At 42.9% G+C, this 17,830-nt stretch overlaps 1 protein-coding gene across 8 annotated transcripts; it reads right to left on the bottom strand.

Moving 5' to 3' along the window:
- Positions 1-30: 30 nt before the first annotated feature.
- On the bottom strand, positions 31-17,426 carry LOC117816686 (meiosis regulator and mRNA stability factor 1). 8 transcript variants are annotated; one of them, XM_034689061.1, is made up of 27 exons: positions 17,322-17,426; positions 16,493-16,698; positions 14,922-15,824; positions 14,582-14,684; positions 14,178-14,392; positions 13,776-13,893; positions 13,510-13,682; positions 12,666-13,223; positions 11,711-11,865; positions 11,229-11,390; positions 10,943-11,129; positions 10,622-10,797; positions 10,422-10,502; positions 10,084-10,323; positions 9,659-9,778; positions 9,390-9,568; positions 8,994-9,214; positions 8,717-8,859; positions 8,442-8,575; positions 8,086-8,288; positions 7,721-7,948; positions 5,342-5,581; positions 4,968-5,207; positions 4,045-4,105; positions 3,843-3,947; positions 3,037-3,210; positions 31-2,931 (listed from the first exon to the last, which is right to left on the bottom strand). In XM_034689061.1, exons 2-27 carry the CDS (start codon positions 16,646-16,648, stop codon positions 2,726-2,728), a joined length of 5,481 nt encoding a protein of 1,826 aa, XP_034544952.1. In that variant the 5' UTR covers positions 16,649-16,698; positions 17,322-17,426; the 3' UTR covers positions 31-2,725. The 8 variants fall into 8 exon arrangements, with proteins under 8 accessions (XP_034544952.1, XP_034544953.1, XP_034544955.1 ...); XM_034689062.1 differs by having other exon boundaries at positions 11,229-11,387; XM_034689064.1 differs by having other exon boundaries at positions 11,229-11,387; positions 12,666-13,190.
- Positions 17,427-17,830: the final 404 nt, after the last annotated feature.

Raw genomic sequence — 17,830 nt, 5'->3', positions numbered from 1 at the left:
TGTGTAACACAAAAACAGACAAGACGGGAGTAATGCATGTGAATTTATTTTGGAAATCATTTGGTCCCTTCAACAACTTTAAACTGTTACAGCAACTTCTGCATCAGTGAAGCATCAAAACTGTACGACAGAGCAGGGAGGGGAGCACAGAGGAGAAGCATCAGTGAGACAACCGTTGACCGAGGAAATGAAAAAGAAGAAGAGGTTATGAGGCTGGAGTTTGATAAAGATAAGCTTTTGAACAATGAAACTGAAACAAGGTCAGATATAGTTAAAGTGACAGACGCTAAACATGTTTCCATCCCCCCGTCTTCTTTCATACACGTATACTATGAACCAAAACTATGCAAAAGTGCATATTTTGTCAGAACAAATAGCTTCTCACTGATGTAATCAAAACAAAGACAAAGCTTTACAGAACAGTCTGATGTTTTCATGTGAGTCAGTTGACACTGCAGTACTCTGGAGGAGAGCTCGGGTTTGCTCAACAAAGTAATATATTTCTACCAACAAAGTTAAATTTTGACATTTCCCCGGAGCATTTTCAGCTCCCTTTTATCGCCAATACACAATCCCTGTTATAATGAATGCTCATTCTTTAATAAGAGGCTTCCAGACAAGGTTTGTTTACTGCAGGGGAGACCTTAAGACAACATCCTAATTAAAAACACTTTGATTGGCATCTCAGACATTTTAGTGTGTTAGCAGGTGGACTCTCTCAGCTTTGAAGGCTTTTCACACAAAGTCAAAGTCAAGTCTGACAAATAAACTGGAGTAAGAATCACTGGTGTTCGAGATAAACACTGAAACTAGACAAACTGATAAAATGGGCTCTTGCCCATTCTTTGAACCTTTACTCGTAACACAATACAACAACCCTTCGACTTCAGGGTGTGTGTTAAATATCACTCACAGCTGACATCGTTGGGAGGCATTCCAGCAGCCAGCAGTCTTGTAAACACTCATGACAGAGGGGAAATGCAGAGACCAGCACACATCAGCAAGTCAAACTCCTCTGTGATATGTGAGAGACCGGGAGGAATGATGGCTATTCCTTTGTCACCGAAGCAAATACAAGCCATTGTAAAAGCCCGGCAGATTCCAGAGAGCCTCAGAGGGTCCTCTGTGCGTACGTCAGTCTGTTCAAGAGGCTTCTGAGAGCCTCAGAGGTGCTTCACAAACAGCCTGCCGCCTCCCATCCCAACTCTTTCCCCTAAAACTCACAACCTCTTCATTAAAATCAAAACTCAGGAGTGCTCTCTGCTCCTCTCAAACTCTTCAACTCAGGCAGTTTGGACATCACCTCAAACACAGCAGCAGCAACAACATCAGCTACAAGGTTAACTCATCAAACCTTGAGCTTTTATGCTGCAACTTCAAGGATGAGGCCAACTGGAAGATCCCTAAAATATGATGGAAATAAAAGAGTGATCTTAAAGAATGTTTCACCATCATCTGATCCTGTCTGCTCATTCTGGGCTTACACTATGCATAAACTCAGTTATGCACACCGTTCATATTACACACCACCTACTTTAGTCTAAACCACACACACACAGAACGTACATACATAAATAGGAAAGACACACCGGCTGCTGGATGACGCTGAACAATAAAGAATATTACATTCCCTGCTGCCTGAACAAATGTCTGCTGGAGTCTCAAAGACACTTTTCCCTTCAGGTACAATCAGTGGCTGAGCAGACAGGCTGAAAGCTCTGCTATAAATTAGGTGAAAGTACAACAAGAATAAAATTTCCTGAAAGCTGTCCTCATAGCAACACCAATCAAACTCTGTGAAAAGTTCATGGCTGGCCAGACTGTGGACTTACATTTACAAAAACCACCAGCTGAACAGTTAAAACAAACGTCTCTTTTCACTGAGTTACCACCAAGTAAACCACACATTTAGGCCGAGCTCTTCCACAGACCATTAGATTCTCTGAATAACATTAAAGGAACTGAAATACTGTCCTCAGGCCACAGTTGTAAAAGAGACTAAAGTCAAGTCTACTTTTCAAAAGAGAAGCTACCTCTTTGGAAACTCTGAACGAAAGAACACTGAATCTGAGTTCAAAAATTAATGTGTTGGATGAAATGCTCCGTCTTTGGGGACAACGCAAAAAAGTGTTGAAGGTTTCAAAGTGTGGAACATAAACAGGGTGTCTCTATAAACCTACTGCCGTTTGTCAGTTTATAACTTTGAGATGAAACTAACACTTCTCTTTGATCGAACATAGAACACTTCATCATCCCTTGCCTTCCTCCAAGTGTTAACACACTCAGTACGCAGTGACGACTAACTCACTCTCAGACTCTGCATTCACATGAAGCCAGCACTGCTCTGAACTGAGGATGCACATTAATGGACAGATTATTTAACTTTCCTCCAGATGAAATCAAACGCAGGCTGCAAAGATGAGGATTCATTCGATCGTGATGAATTTGGAAAACTAAAGAATTGCAGGAAATCTGCAAGAGGAGAATCACAGGTAGGTGAACATCATGAGGAGAACACATGGATTGTGTAAGCACACAAAAGGATGGAGAATGGCAGATGAGTCATTAAGAAGAAGAATGTAACAGCCTGTAAGGATGTAGACGGGACGATACCACCACTGCTCGTGGGTTTCTTCTGTTTAGAGTGATTGGTTTGGTAGGATGACTCGTTATTAGAGCTACACTGTTGGTGAAAAGGATTACTTTTGTGAAAGAGTGAAAAGGATCAGAGGCCTGCTGGAAATGAGAAGTTTGCAGCAAGCTTAATTCTGCTGCGTGAGGCTCTTCTGCTGGGACTGTCCATTGACGAGTTAGTCTTGGTGTCAGGGGGCTGTGAGGGTTTGGAGTCCTCTGTGATGTCAGGCTGCTCGGAGGGATCAGAGGTGCCATCAGCAACAGCTGCAGCAGCCACCTCATCGGGTTCATCACTCACTGAAATCACACACACACACACACACACACACACACAAACTGAGTCCTAATCTTAAAACCTGAACTAAATGATGTGGGGTAAAATGAAACAGACACGACACAGACCTGGTGGTTGTGTAGTTGGAGATCTTTCTTCAAAGTGAATCAGGTCTGTCTGCTGGAGGAGAACAGGGTCTGGGTGGAGCTGAGGTGAAGGGAGACAGGATGGAACAGGACCACACAGCAGGTCTACTGGTGACGTCAGACAGAGCAGCTCTGACTCCACCTCTACATCAACACCTGGCAAGAGAAAGATCATGATTACTTTATTACATCTCTTGAATAAATGAATTCCATGACCCCTTTAAAGAAAATGGAGTCAAATCTAACAAAGACTACGGCTGTTTTAGAAACGGCCTGCTAAATGCTACCTACTGAATCAGAATCAGTTGAATTTAGTATGTAGTATGACTGTTCGGTTCGATCTGTGTTGCAGTGCGCTGAGCCAGACGTCATTAGATTTCTGGTTTCAGAAAGCGGAAGTAAACAACGGACAAGCTGATAGAGAAACTGCTTCTTTAGCATCACTTATGATTTAAAAAGTTAGGAAGTGGTTTATATGGAATTTAATCATTTTCACATCACCTAAAAACTGAGTTCCCCCCGTCAAATAAAAGAAGAAAGAAGAAAAAGTGGAACGAGTGCTGTGCATTGTGGGAAACAGTACGCGAGGCAGACTGGTCCGATGCATACTGTGACATTTTCCCAAATCAGTAGACATCCGGGGAGCTTTGACATACTGCAGATTTTGCTCTTGTTCACATACTACTTACTACATACTGAATTTTGGCAAAATCAGTACGTACTGCTAGTACAGTATAGTATAGTTGGCGGTTTCGAAAACAGCCTACATGAATTGTGAACGGTCTCACCTGGACTTTGTGCTCCAGATGTTGAGTTGCTAACCGGGCTGTCTCTTGGGCTCTCCATGGTCTCTCTTGGCTGGGGGCTGTTAGGGATTGAAGAGCTTGCCCTTGCTGAAGAAATACAAAGACAGACTCTTAAAAGATCCATTTCCTACAGGGAGCATCAACATGAATGATCTTTACCAGAGGAAAGAGTGATCACCTTTACCTTTCATATCATTTTTCAAAACGATAATCCTCTTGTGACCGTGCCCTTTGATCCACACCACCTGAAGACGTCACACCACAGAACATCAAATAAGACGTAAAGAGACAACAGTAATGATCTCTCAGGACTGTGGAACATTCCTAACAAACAATCCACATGGTTAAGTCCTTGACTCACTCATGTAAAGGAATCTCCTGAAATGATGACTTTGTGACAAGGCCACATGATTAGATGTGTTGAACATAGCAATACAAGTGGGAAATAAAGGTCATTTATAAATCAGTCCAATAAAAAACAAACAGAATGTGATGATTTGTGCTTCATGACGGGTATGTAAAGGTTCCACTGTCTAAGAGAGATATGTGAAGATGTGGTGTTTATTATTATTCCTTTGTGTATGAGTGAGGTGATGTAAGGAGGTTGTGAGGTAGAGGAAAGGGAGGTACAGAGGACGCTGCAGTAAAGTAAAAAGCTAGTAAGGCCAGGGCAGACTGCAGCTACTGCATGTGCACAGACTGTTTAAGGTTGAAGTCTTTATAAAAGTTAATATTCTTGAAAGCATTGAAAGGAACGGTGAGTATACTTTTGCCAAATGTGGATTAAGTCAAACAAAGACGGGACTCTTTGACTGGGATCTTTTCGCCAGCAGGGTTTTTGGTGAAATCTAAGCTGCTGTGTTTTCATTTTCTATGTCAAGTTGAGTGTTTGCAGCTACCTGACCAGTGGTTTTAGGGATCATTTAAGTGCAGTATCCTCTATCAAGTATCGGTTAAGTGCCGAAAAGGAAAAGGGTAAGCTTATTTAAGCTGTTTTGTGTCAGGTTGGTATGGTTCAGAAGTGTGTAGGTTTACAACTTTCCAAAAGAACCCCCTTAGCGTATAACATCAACAAGCAATCAAGTCAAGTTGACTGTTACAACTTACCTGTGGAATGGCTCCAAGCAGCTCATCAGTGCTGATGTATCCATAAGACCGGGGTTCGAGGCTGCAGCCTGTGAATTTGCTGTAAGCCCCCAGGAACTCAGTCAGGAAGATCTGGTTGTAATGGTAGGTGTGGAGTAGGCCACGTACGTTACGGGCGAACAGGTAGAGCCTGGTCAGCCTCACCCACTCCTCACCACGGCCACTGGCATCTGTGCTGTCATCTCTTTCTTCATAATACAACTGTGAAGATAAGATAAGATAAAATATAATATATATATAATCTTTATTTATTTTGATAAGATGAAGCTAAGTCGGTTCTGCATGTGTCTCGGGAAACAGCTAAACTAGGACTTCAAAAAGCTTGAAAAACTCACCTCAACCAGGTACGGCAGGCTCTTCAGCAGCTCACTGAGGGAGAGGAACCCATATTCACATGGGTTGAGCGCAGCTCCATATACCGCAAAATATTGCTGGCTCAGCACTTCAACTTTGACGCCTCTGATGACTTGCGGTTCATCTTGGGACATGAGCAGACTCAACAGCTGAGAGGTCAGGGAGCGCAGAGACTTCCTGTTGATCAGTTGTACTTCCCGACCTTCAGAGCCATCCACCACCTTGAAATGGAAACAAAGTGGCTGCTGGTGATTTCAAAAACAGATCAATCCAACCAGGTGTCTGACAACTCTGTCTCAAATATGTGAAAGTTCTCAGACTTTAACTTTAACTCTTTAAGCAGGTCACATAATAAGAAAGCTGGTCAATTATCCTGTGTACACTAATAACCTGGGCCCGTATGCACGTCCAACCATTTCACAAACGGGACCATCAGTCTTAACTCGGACCGTTATGGAACGGCCGATTTGGCCGTAGTGTAAGACGCATGCACAACTGCAAATAAGTGGCCAATTAACTTATTGTGCCATGAAAGCGAGGCTGGTGCAAAATGTCATATGTCCAGGGAACCTCCTGGAAAACCCCTATCCAACAAATTCCAATTGCACATGCCTACTACGCGTAAACAACAATAAACATGGCGAGCGGTACCGGTGTGACTGAGAGAAGATCAATAAAAAAACATTTTTTCAGAGGAAGAAGAAATTGACATTTGATTATATAGAATATAGAATGAACAAACAGCTGTTATCAGCAAGTCAATCGTCAAAGATCACAAACAAGGAGAAAGGGAAACAGGGTTCCGACTCTTTTCCAGAGATCATTTTCCAGGACATTTTCAGTGATGATCAAGCTGGTATGACAGTCTAAAATGAGTTCCAAATTTAGTTCCTTAATAGTCTAATATGTTCCTCTCAGTGGAAGTCTACATTGAAGACATGCAGTCTATGGCTATCGATGAAATCATCTCTTACATGCTTAAAAATGATGGCAAATTGATTATAGAATAATGCAACCGCAGATATACAGCACTTCTTTATTAGTGCAACCAAGCAACAATGATGGGCAACTCTCATCTCAGCTTTCTCTTTTCTCAAAAAATATAAAATGAGCTATTCTGATTGGTCAAAACCCCAAAATGGCTATTGAACTGTGCACCAACAACAAGTCGTATGGTACCTCTTCTCTTTAGAGTGAAAGACACAGCGTCCATGATTCTTGGCCCAGTGTAGTAAGATTTATTATATTGCAATTGTGATGTGAGAATTAACGATCACATAACAGCACAAAAAGGCTGAATTCTAATAAATGTGCATGTGTGTCAGTCAACATTACGTCTTGGAGTCTGTTTGGTTAGCTGCTTTGTGTGTGTGTGGGTGTGTCTGCACATCCAGCCTATTTGTATGGTTACATAACTATCCAGCATGCAGAGTGTAGAGTGACAAACATGGATGCTGACAAGCAGGAGCAAAAACATCAAAAACAAAACTGCAACATTTGCTATTTGGGAATATTTTGGATTCAGGTAAGGCAAAGTTGCACTGAAAGAGGTATTTGGACACAGCTTAAGGTTGTCAAAGTCCAGTAAGTCACAGAAGAGCATAACTACAGATAACTACCTTTATGAGTGGCATGCCATACAACCACAAGAAATCCTCCAACTCTCCATTAGAAACTACTTGTACAAGCTTAATTTAAAACATTTTGAAAATACAAAAAAATGGAGAAATACAAATGTCAAAACTATCAGTAATATCTGCATGTACCTCATTCAACAAGCAAGAAGACTCATAATCGCATTTTTTAAATCACAAATCGCAATATTGTCCACTATAATCACAAACGCACACTCACCAAATCATGCAGTACTTTTTTGGCCTTGTCCCTTTTGTACAGAGTTCTTCAGATATTGATCTGTTATAGATATCTACTGTAGACGATGAAAACCTACAATTCTTAGAAAATGTACACTGAAGTATATTGTTCTGAAACTGCTGAACCATCTGCTCACAGTCTTTAATACAGTGATGAACCATTGCCCATCCTCCTTTACGAGACACTCAGCCGGTTCCTCCAGCTGTTTTTTTAAGCATTATGTTTTCAACTTTTTCAGTGTTTGATGTCCCTGTCTTAACTTTTCTAAATGTGCTGCTGGCACAACATTTAAAATAAGCATTTATTTGTCATAAAACTATCATTTTTCAGTTCCTACTTGATATGCTCGCTGACGCATTTCAATCAAATATAGATTTTAAACGGTAAACAAACAATTTCAATCTGTTTCTATCAATGTTTAAACAGCGTCCAAACAGAAAAAGAAATGGAGGCAAAGGAAAAGTTGTCTTTGATGTGTTCGTTACCTTCACAACATGGCAGAGTTTGGTAAGCAGAGCTGGCAGGGAACCGGCATCGTAGTCTTGCAGGCGCAGACCGTAACCAAAGGTCTTGCTGTACTCAATGAGCAGCTGGCTGACAGGAAGACCAGAGTTTTTCTGAGCACGAAGCAGTTTGACCAACTGAGCGGCCAGAGCCTTGATGCGCTCGACTTCTGTGAGAGTCAGCACTTTCTCCTCACCACACTCCAACACCTGACACAGGGAGAAGACAGTTTGCAAACCAGAAATGCACATTGTCACCAGTGCCTGACTGCTCTTATTTTAATCTTGTTTTTCCAACATTCTGACTAAAGGTGGTAAATTGTAAACAGACATCTTGCATCACTTACCATCAGGATGTCAGGGATCGCCTCAAAGAGCTCCATGAGCTTGGTGAAGCCGTAGTAGCTGAGCTTACACTGACGACCAAAGTGATGGTGATAGGTGGGGATGAACTTGCTGAAGGGCATTCTGCAGTGAGGCTGGTGACGGAGGAGATCTACCACCTCCTTTCCAAACTGCTTTGTGCGCTCAATTTCCTCTACTGTTCGCTCTGCAGGCCAAAGTGAGGCAAATGAGTGAGATCCAATTAATAAAATCATCTTAATTGTCTGTTTACAACATTTAAAATGGAACATGTTAAACTTGCTTTGTGTGTACTCTTTTATCTGACATTTGTTTTTGCTTTTTAAATTCTTAAACTGACCTCTCTTGGGAACAGAGATGACTGTGTCCATGTCCTGATGTGCAATAGTGATGGTGGTATCAGGGATCTCTGTTAGCAGGTCCATTAAGTCACAAACGCCATAGTCCACTACCCTCCAGTCTCTAGAGAAGCACCTGAAATACAAGGACACAGCTTTCTTTAGAGTAACTAATGTTATCAACAGTCTACCCACCTATGTTTATATCAAACCCTCTACAAAACACGAGGGAAACATGCAAGATTCACATTTACAGCCTAAAGCGGTGTTGACTGACCAATGGTAGGCTTGCATGAAGTCCGTTATGGCCACTTGTTTGCTGGCTTGAAATTTCAGCAGCTTGAGCAGGTCTTGTGTGAAGCGCTTCACTTGAGCCCGATGGGTCAAAGTAAGTAAACGTTTGGTGCCCATTCCCAAGATCTGACAGAAGAGAAAATTTAAATTGCAGATATAATATGTGGAAAACAAAAAACAGGATACATTCTGATTAATTGTGTGGTAAAATATGTACAACAAATAAGTTGAAATGCACTGATCCTGATTATCCTCAGTACCTGCAGGACATGTGGCACGGCCTCCAGAAGCTCCAGCAGCTTGGAGTATCCATAGTCAGAGACGCGGCACTGCTTGGCAAAGTTATGGTGGTATGAGGGGATGAACTTGCTCATGGGCATGACGCAAGAGGGCTGAGTCTTCAACAGGTCAATGATCTCTCGGCTGAATTGGATGAGCTGTGGGTTGCCAACTGGACTCTTGCAGCGCTGAATCCATGGTTCTGCATGTTAAAATATAACGGACTCTCTTATTGTCAAATATAGGCCCATCTGGCTTCTATACACTCACATACACAGTACTGTAGTATGGATAAGCAGTGGAAAGCACAAACAAAATGCAGTTCAAGTGTCAACATTAAAATGAAACAGTTAAATAGAGGATTTCAATGTTCCTACCTGAGTTAAGTGCTGGTGGTTTGTTATGGATCCATTTGATGACTTTAAATCCATTCTGAGCTGTGACTATTGTGATGCTGGGAACACAGGTAATGAGATGCTCCAGGGGTACACCACCCTCCAACGAATCATTACCCAGCTGCAGGGGACTGAATTTGGCAGCATAGCAATCTGGGAAACTGAACAGAAAATATGCCACATTGTTTACATACCTGTTATTGAATTAAAACAAGGTTTACACAGTGAGAATTTAACAGCTGAGTAGTAACCTGAGTAATGGAAGAGTCCCCTCATGTGACTGCAGCAGACTGTGGATCTCAGAAGCCAAGGTGTTCAGAGGCATCACGACAAAGGGTATTTTGTAGGAGTCAGGGTCAAAGTCAGCCTCACTGAAAAAGAAAAAAGGGAAGATGTTCAAAAAAAGAAGTAAATCAGTAAATCATACAGCACAGATAAATTAAGAAATTAAGATGGATAATGATTCGTGTCTCAAAAGGAAAGTCAGGTAAGAGCAGGTAAGGGTGCCTAAAAGGAACATCCAAGGGATCTACTATGATTGGGCTGTCACATCAACCAACAACTGTAACTGGAAGATATTGAAAACTTTTTAAAAATGTCTATTGAATGATGATTTTATAACATCTCCCAGATGTTCTTATTTTGTGCTCTGCATTGTGTGCAAAACTCCACCAACCTGAAGTCCTGCTGTTTGTAGTGCTGTCTGCAGACAGGGTCATGGTACTCCAGCTCCTCAAACACCACAGGGCTTCCACTGGCAGAGGAGGAGCCCTCCTGCGACTGCGAAGATCCGAGTGGACTCTGACGGATTTGACTGCTGGGCAAAAGGCACACGAGCCTTGAGCCTCCCTGTTCCCGCAACGCCACCACTTCTGGGAGCTTATACAGGTCGCCAACCACAATCTTACGGGAGTATCTGAAAGGGTTAAAAAAGGCATGTTATTTGTTAGAGTGGCAGCTCCAAAAGACAGCCTGTGAAGTGGTTTTTGCTAAGAGTTAAGACCAAGAACGTACTTTCTCTCATAGATCTCTGTGAACTTGAAGAGGGGAAGGCAGTTGGCAGGTGCATCCTGAAGAATGCTGATGATCTCGGTGCTGTATAAAAGAAAAATTGATAATTATTACCACAATCTAAACTATGGGAGTTGAACCTATATTAGTATCTAAATTTGAAAAACACAACAGGCCCTAAACTAGACTATGCTGGACTGTACCTGAGCATGGCAAGGGATTTGCTGCTGCCTGTGATCAGAGACACCTGAATGCGCTTTCCCCCGATCTTATAACGGTGCAGACCACTGATCGCACTTATGGCCTGCTGAAGGGACAACATCTGGATTGTGGCCTTCAACTGATAGTCAGTGTGGGGGCTAAGTTCCACAGCTTTCACCTAGACAAAAGAAGTCGTATCACGGAACAATGTTTTGAGACAGGAGGGAATCTTGTTGTAAAGAAAGATTTCATCTTCAGAGATGTTTTTGTTTTGAAATCAGACAAACTTGGTTCATAAATTAACATCACTGGAGTATGCTTACCCGCCCGTATCGAGAAAACGTGTCATGAAGCGTCTGCTGCAAGTCCTTCCTGGACATTCTGTAGTCCAGGTTGGCCACCTGGACCTCTGCCCCATCTGAGAAAGGCTCAGAAGGACGATCAGGACATGGGCTACGAGGGGGAGCCAGGAGGGGCGATGACCGGCTTGACAGGCAGGGGGACACACTCCTTTTGGTAGGAAGTAGGACGACATATGTAACATTAACAGTAAAAAAAGGAATATTCAAGGCCAATTTGAATACAACTGATCAACAGTAAACACGTTACCTGGATGACCAGGAGCCCTGGGATAAGACAAGAGGACTGAAGCTCCTGTGTAGGTTCAACTTGCTGAAGGCTGAGGGTGTGCTTATCTGGAAGTCCCCTGAAACTCTGTCCCCTTGTTCTACAGGTGATTCAGTCACACTGCGAGGATTGGAGCCTTCTCTTCTAGTTAAAATAAGTGAGAGAGAGAAAAAATAAATTACCCAAACTGCAGAGTTAGATCATTACAATTATCAAAAAACTGTCAAATATCTTATGTGTTCCTGTGGTCTGCTCAGAAGTTGATTCTGATGAAACACAAATTCGTAGTTGTTCCAGTTGTTGTAATCAAACAAAAAAAATAATCTGATGCTTATTTGTCAAAAAAACATGAAACACATCAGGAGATATACTGCCCTCTCCTGGTGATATGATATGCTAAAGCCAGCACTTTTAAAAACCCAGTAAAAGGAATCGAGTTGCAAGTTGTTATCAAGTGTAAGTACCTTCTCCTGTACATGGACTCTCCAGCAAGGCCAGGCTTTGGCAGTCGCTCCAGGGGTCCTGCCTCACCATTACTCTGGGGGGAAGAGGAAGCAGCACGTCCCTTCTCCAAGAGGTGGAAGCCCGTTCTGGGCTTACCCTCCAAACTACCCAGCTCCTATTTCAGACAGAAGTAGCAGATGTCAGTACAGTAGATGTTGACTGGATAAGAAGCCTTGTAATGTGTGTGTGCAAGCACTTGTTTGTGAAACTTAACAGGACATTGACTCAAGATCTAAGCTTAAGCTAAGGATGGAAACACTGAAAATGTAAATTATGTATTTCCATAGTATCGTTTGTCATTTGAACTTCTATTCAGTCATGAATTTAATCACCATGGAGTTTCAATGTATTCCTGGCTTTTGATGCTGAAAGTGATGGATGATGGATGAAACGGTCATTGAAGTTTCCCATTATATTAAAATGCCAGTCCCTCAGAGTCCAACTATACCATCATCCATGTATGAGTACTATATTTTTTACCCCATCTTCCGCTCGTTCGTTTGAGAACAATGAAGAAGAACAATGAAGACAAACCTAGCCGGTCACTCCAGCCACCAGAGCCAGATTTAATGACAACGGAAAACTGCAGGAGCCAAAATCAGCCATAAAATAAAAAGCAGGGATGAAGGAGACTTAAGACAAAAACAGAGGCAGTTTATCAGCACTGATAAACTGGGGAAAACAATGAATGAATGCATGCATGCAAGCATACATATAGATAGATGGATAGAATGGCTTATGGACATGCAGGACGAAAGACTTAACATGGAGCACTAACCCAAGTTAACACATGCTATATGCTAGCACAAGCAGACAAATGAAGCACAGCGAACAGGCGGTTAGTTAAAGCAGCCCAAACAAGAACACAGGGCAATGGAGGTTAAGGGGAAGCAGGCACTGACGGAGGCTGCTGACCTGATGGGGCTTGGCTGAAGCACCACCGGGAGGCCCACTGCACCCCCTCCTGGGGCTGTAGGGCCGTTCAGGCACTGGGCCTGGATTGTTGTAGGGGCGGGTTGCTCGCCTTGGTCTCCTGGGTGACCTTGGTTTCTCCAGGGGCAGAAAGGAGAAGGAGGAAATGGAGGGGGTGGGGGCAATGATAATGTCCTGGTTTTGATAGGTCTGGGGCAGAATCTGGGGCTGAGGCAAGAGATGGGTCCTAGACTGGAGCTCGGGCTCAGGACTTCCTTCATCTCTGGGCCGTGGGGAGAAGGAGAGGCTGATTTGGCGCCCAAACACATCCTCATTTTCCATTCGCTTGCGAGCACGTGAAGCTGCCTCGGGGCTGCCAAAACGGAGGACTGCTGTGCCCTGGGACATGCCCAGCACCTTGCCACCACAGTTGTCTGACAGGCGGCGGAGCCTTAGCTTCACAGCGTTCCGCAGGCTCTTGTCACAGTTGACAGGGAGGTTGTGCACATAGAGGAGGTTGTAACTGGGCTGAGGGAGGGGAGGAAGAGACAGCGGGCCTGTCTGGTTTGTATGAATTACACTTTAAAAAATGAAAGCAGTAGTCTTCGGTTTAGTTTTTTATAAAATGTGGAGAATGGCTTGATTCAGGAAACATTTTAATGATCCCCCTAAAAGGGAATTGTGTACACACATAATTATCACTGATCAAAATGACATTCAAACTGCCTTGCTCTCTGACCTCACACTAAAATAAAAGTCCTTGGTTACTTTGCCATCATCTACTTACCATATAAAACACAAACGATAAAGAAAAATCAGGTCATAACTTAGCATTTATGAGACCTACCTGTTCTTTGACAAGAATACGTGGTGGCAGATCAGCAGTGATCTCCTGAAATGCCACGTGGCAGTGGGCGTGCTGAAGCAGGGCTGAAGATGTATGGTTCCCATGGACCAGGATGACCTGGAAACCATGGCGATGGCGCAAGTCGCTCAGCTCGCTTGCAAAGTTCACATCAGCTGTTAATGAAAAAAGAAAAAAAAACACTGTTTCATAAAACACCTTTATAGCATTGAGACTGATTGATCAGAATGAATCCTCGTTGAACTCACAGGACACGAGTACAACTGTTGCAGGCGCAGTGTGAGTCTCAGCAAAGCGTCGCAGGCTCTGGCGAAGCTTGTCATCTGCAGCGTTTTTGGCTGTGGCGTTGATATGTGCCACCGTGACCTAATGAAGGAGAATCATGTAAACAAACCTTCAGACTCTTTTCTTTTTTAATTACTTGACATGTGTACCTTCAATCACATCATCAAATAAATGCTTTCACTGCATTTCAGAATTTCTCATGTTAGCAAAGTCAACAGAGGTGAATTAGCTCTGAGTTAATGGTAACTTTTGAAGAAGCAGCATAGGACTACCTCTGCCAGTTATGCAACAAAAGCTCAACTGTACATAACCATTCCTTCAGGATGTGAATAACATTGTTTGAAAACATGATGTTATTTTCATACCTGGCAGTTGTTGAGCTCCTGGATGACGGCCTTGCTCTCCTTGCTGATATCACAGACGCAAATGAACTCTGCCTCACGGTGTCCCTGAAAAAAGCGGCTGCGGATGCGCTCAACCACCGCTCCTGCAGAGCGACCGCTGGGCACGCTGCAGTTTTCAATGTCCCAGAAGACACCCACTGGAGGGATGTTCTCGGTGCCACACGTCTCTGGAGATCCTGGAAGAAAGTAAGAGCATAATACAACCACACTAAGAAGTGTTCATGCATAACAGCTTCAAATTATTTAGAGTTTTCTTATTGTTTTTGCAGCATGAATGAGCAACATTACTCAAAAAGCAATTTATAACAGACCAATTCAGAGCCTCAAGACTTAGTTTGACATATAATTCAAGTGAGTCCACTTACCATACTTCTGGCCAGTCTTGCCGAGGTTGGTCGATGGCATGAGCATCATACCATCAGAGGAGGTGCCACACCCATTACAAACGGGGATGGGGATAGGAGCAGTCTGGGGAACAGGAACATTGTGCCACACCTTATTAGACTGTCACTGCCAGATCATTTGCAGGCTACATAAAAAAGCACAAAGACATCAACAGCAAGCAATGCTATAAACCTAATGCATCTTTATATCGACACAAATAAAAAGTTGTTCCCAGTTTACTTAGCTGATCCATGCACACAGGATAAAGTGGCCTACAGTGATCTTCACGGCACACAAATACTTGACAAGAGCTCCACCAACCTTCAACAGGCAGTCCTGGCAGTAGTGAGCCCCCTTCACACACACCGTGCGTTCTACATTTAGGTGAACAGGATTAGAAAAGAAGTGTGCTGAGGTGGTTGTAGTAGTGATGGTGGTGGTTGTTGGGCGATCACAGAGTGTGCTTCTCTGGGATCTTCTGGCTGATGGGCAACAGTCTACACCGCAAGGGTAGTAGCCAGAAGAGGCCAGGCAAGAACCATGCAAAGGAGCAGACAGAGCAGAAGCAAAGGGCAGAGAGGAAGCCAGGGGTGCAGAGGAAGGCAACAGGCTGGGTTCGCTGTATGGAAGCGATACAGATGGGTTGGTGCAGAGAGGCCCTGAGCAGCAGGTAAGGTAGGGCTGTGATGAAATAGGCTGAGAGGTAGCGACTGAGGAAAGCAGCTGAGGTTTGTAACTAAGACCCGACAAAGGATCCAGAATTTTACCCTCACCTCCACAGCTCAGGTTCTGTTTGTACTGATGATGAGCAGATGAAGTTACAGAACAAAGACCAGACCTGCTAAAACTACTGCTGCTTATGGGTGCTCCCAGAGATCCCGGGTCCATGTAGAGAGAGACAACACCAGCAACGCTGCTACTACTACTGCTGCTGCTACCAACAACACCTACACCACCTAATAACCCATAGCCGTCTGTGCTGCAATAGTCACAGTGAGAGCATACTTGAGCGCTTACTTTGGGGCTAGCCCCCTCTTGTTGTTGTAGAGGTGGCTGCTGTTGGAGGGAGTCTTGTGTAATCTGAGTGGGATGCAAGCAGGGGGGAGGCAAAGGAAGTGGGGCAAGAGGGAAGGGCTGGGATGATTGGGAAGAGGAAGTATGCTGTGGAGGAGGAGGGACATCTTTCAGTTCCAAAATAGTCCTTCTGGTGTCCATGTAGTTGTTCTGCAACAAAACAAGCAAATTATCACACACAAAGCATTGTTTGTTAGTGGATTATTTACTACTTCAAACACTCAAAGCCTTCCAGGAATTTCAAACCCCTTTGTAATGCACAAGTTGCTTCAGAACCTACTTTTCCATAGCATACCTGATACCTTGATTTTACAAGCAGGAGCGATGGAACATGTCTCAATCATTTTCTTTAAAATATGTTTAATAAAGTATTACACACACTTAGTTCATACATTTTAGTGAGAGTAGTGCAAAATTTGATTTGTGATCAAACATTTACAGTTATTTCCATCTAATTTTTTTATATATTCTTTAACAGCTAACATTTATTTAAAGAAGAAAGTTATGAAATTATAGAGGTCGAGCTTGACGGTGTGAGGAGCGAGTTAATGTCTGTGTATGTCCTGTTTCTTTTTCTTTTTCTTTGTTCTGTTTTGGATCTTGTTTTTGTTTGTTTGTTTGTTGTTTTGTGATACTGTTAATTTAACTGTCCCTGTGTTTTATTGTTTTATTGTTTATTTGGTTTGGTATCATGTGTGTAAGGTTAAATGTAAAATTAAAAAAATGTATACAAAACAAATAGATGTGTTTAATAAGTAAATATATAAACAAAGAATCCATAATATAAACAGTTTGAGTTCCCACGGGTAAAAACCTACTTCTTGATCTGTGTGAGGAAGGGAGGTTGTCTCATCGGTGGAGAAGCAGTCCTTCAGTTTCCACAGCAGGGTTGAGGGCTCTGTTTTGGGGTGATTGGGCCATGGGAGGAATCGAGAGCTGCATATGGATCTCTCCTTTCCCAGTCCTTCCATCATACATCCCGGGGACGTCTTCAACCACACTTTCTTCTCTCCTCTCTCTCATGCTATTCCAACAAGAGAAAACGGAAGTTAAGTGGTTTCACAGGTAGTTTCGGTTTATTACATCATGTCTCACTGATCAGGTGCTTAGGAATCTCCAGTAGCGTAAACCAACGATTAGAGCAAAACACTGAAAAAGAAAAAACACTATCAAAGCGCAGATCTGTTCGTGCAACTGACTTTGACTAAACACAGCTCTGTAAAAGCTGCTAAAGTAAACACCAGCAGGAGTATCGTACCAACACGAAGACTAACACTCGGCAAGTTTAGAGGGCGGAGTGGAGCCAAAACAAATGTGCTGTAAATCATTTACAGCGTGATGTTAGCTAAGAACTAGCTACGCCACTGCTGTTTCTCCGGGTGTAGTGATCATAGTGAAACACTCATGGGGAATTCTGTGGTTAACAAGCTCGACTGCAGGTTACCTGTTAAGCTAATTGCACGCTAGCAGCTGCATGCAGTTAGCTTTGAATGTGAGCTAACGGTGGGTTCCCTTTGTTAGCTTATTAACACACACACGTATTATCAATATTTCCAACACCTGTTAAAAGTGTCTTCCGGTCAATATGATAACTTCTTTCATGGCTCGAGGCGATAAATTCTCAAAAGCAGTTAAATCTTTTGCTACCTGAGAAGGTCTCCTCTGTCACATCTTCCTCAAAGCACAGTTCCCCCTATCTGTCTCCCTAGATACCCGCACCTTTTTGTAACTGGCTTTTACCGTAAAGCAGGCACAGCTGTCGCAAATGGTATTGTTCTGCCTGGTAACCATGAGCACAAAAGGGATTTTACACCGCCACCAGCACGTCAAATTGTGGCCTATTTTGCCAGCAAAGCAGCTCTTTTGTTTCGTGTCTTCCACAGAAAACTGTTTTAAAAGAGTTTCTCTCCGTTCTGTCTCTCTAAGTGAGAAACCTTATAACCGAATGTTACTTTTAACAGAAAGCGCGCCCAGTTGTCGCAAATGTTATTGTTGACATACACAACAATGATTGTAAGATAAGATAAGATATTACTTTATTGATCCCCGGGGGGTAAATTAAGTTGTTGCAGCAACCCAGACATGAGTACAATCAAGAAAAAGTTCCAATTAGTAAAATAAAATAAAATAAAATATAATAAGTAAAAATAAAAGTA

Source organism: Notolabrus celidotus, chromosome 7, assembly GCF_009762535.1.
Source record: "Notolabrus celidotus isolate fNotCel1 chromosome 7, fNotCel1.pri, whole genome shotgun sequence".
NCBI classification, from domain to species: Eukaryota; Metazoa; Chordata; class Actinopteri; order Labriformes; family Labridae; genus Notolabrus; species Notolabrus celidotus.
This window is presented reverse-complemented; position numbering and strand designations above follow the sequence as displayed.

Coding starts and splice junctions, on each gene's coding strand:
- LOC117816686 (XM_034689061.1), bottom strand. CDS start 16,648: ATGATGGAAGGACTGGGAAAGGAGAGATCCATATGCAGCTCTCGATTC. Junction 14,393..14,581: donor CAAGACTGGCCAGAAGTATG/GTAAGTGGACTC, acceptor ACTTTCTTCCAG/GATCTCCAGAGACGTGTGGC. Junction 4,106..4,967: donor TGCTTGGAGCCATTCCACAG/GTAAGTTGTAAC, acceptor TGACGTCTTCAG/GTGGTGTGGATCAAAGGGCA.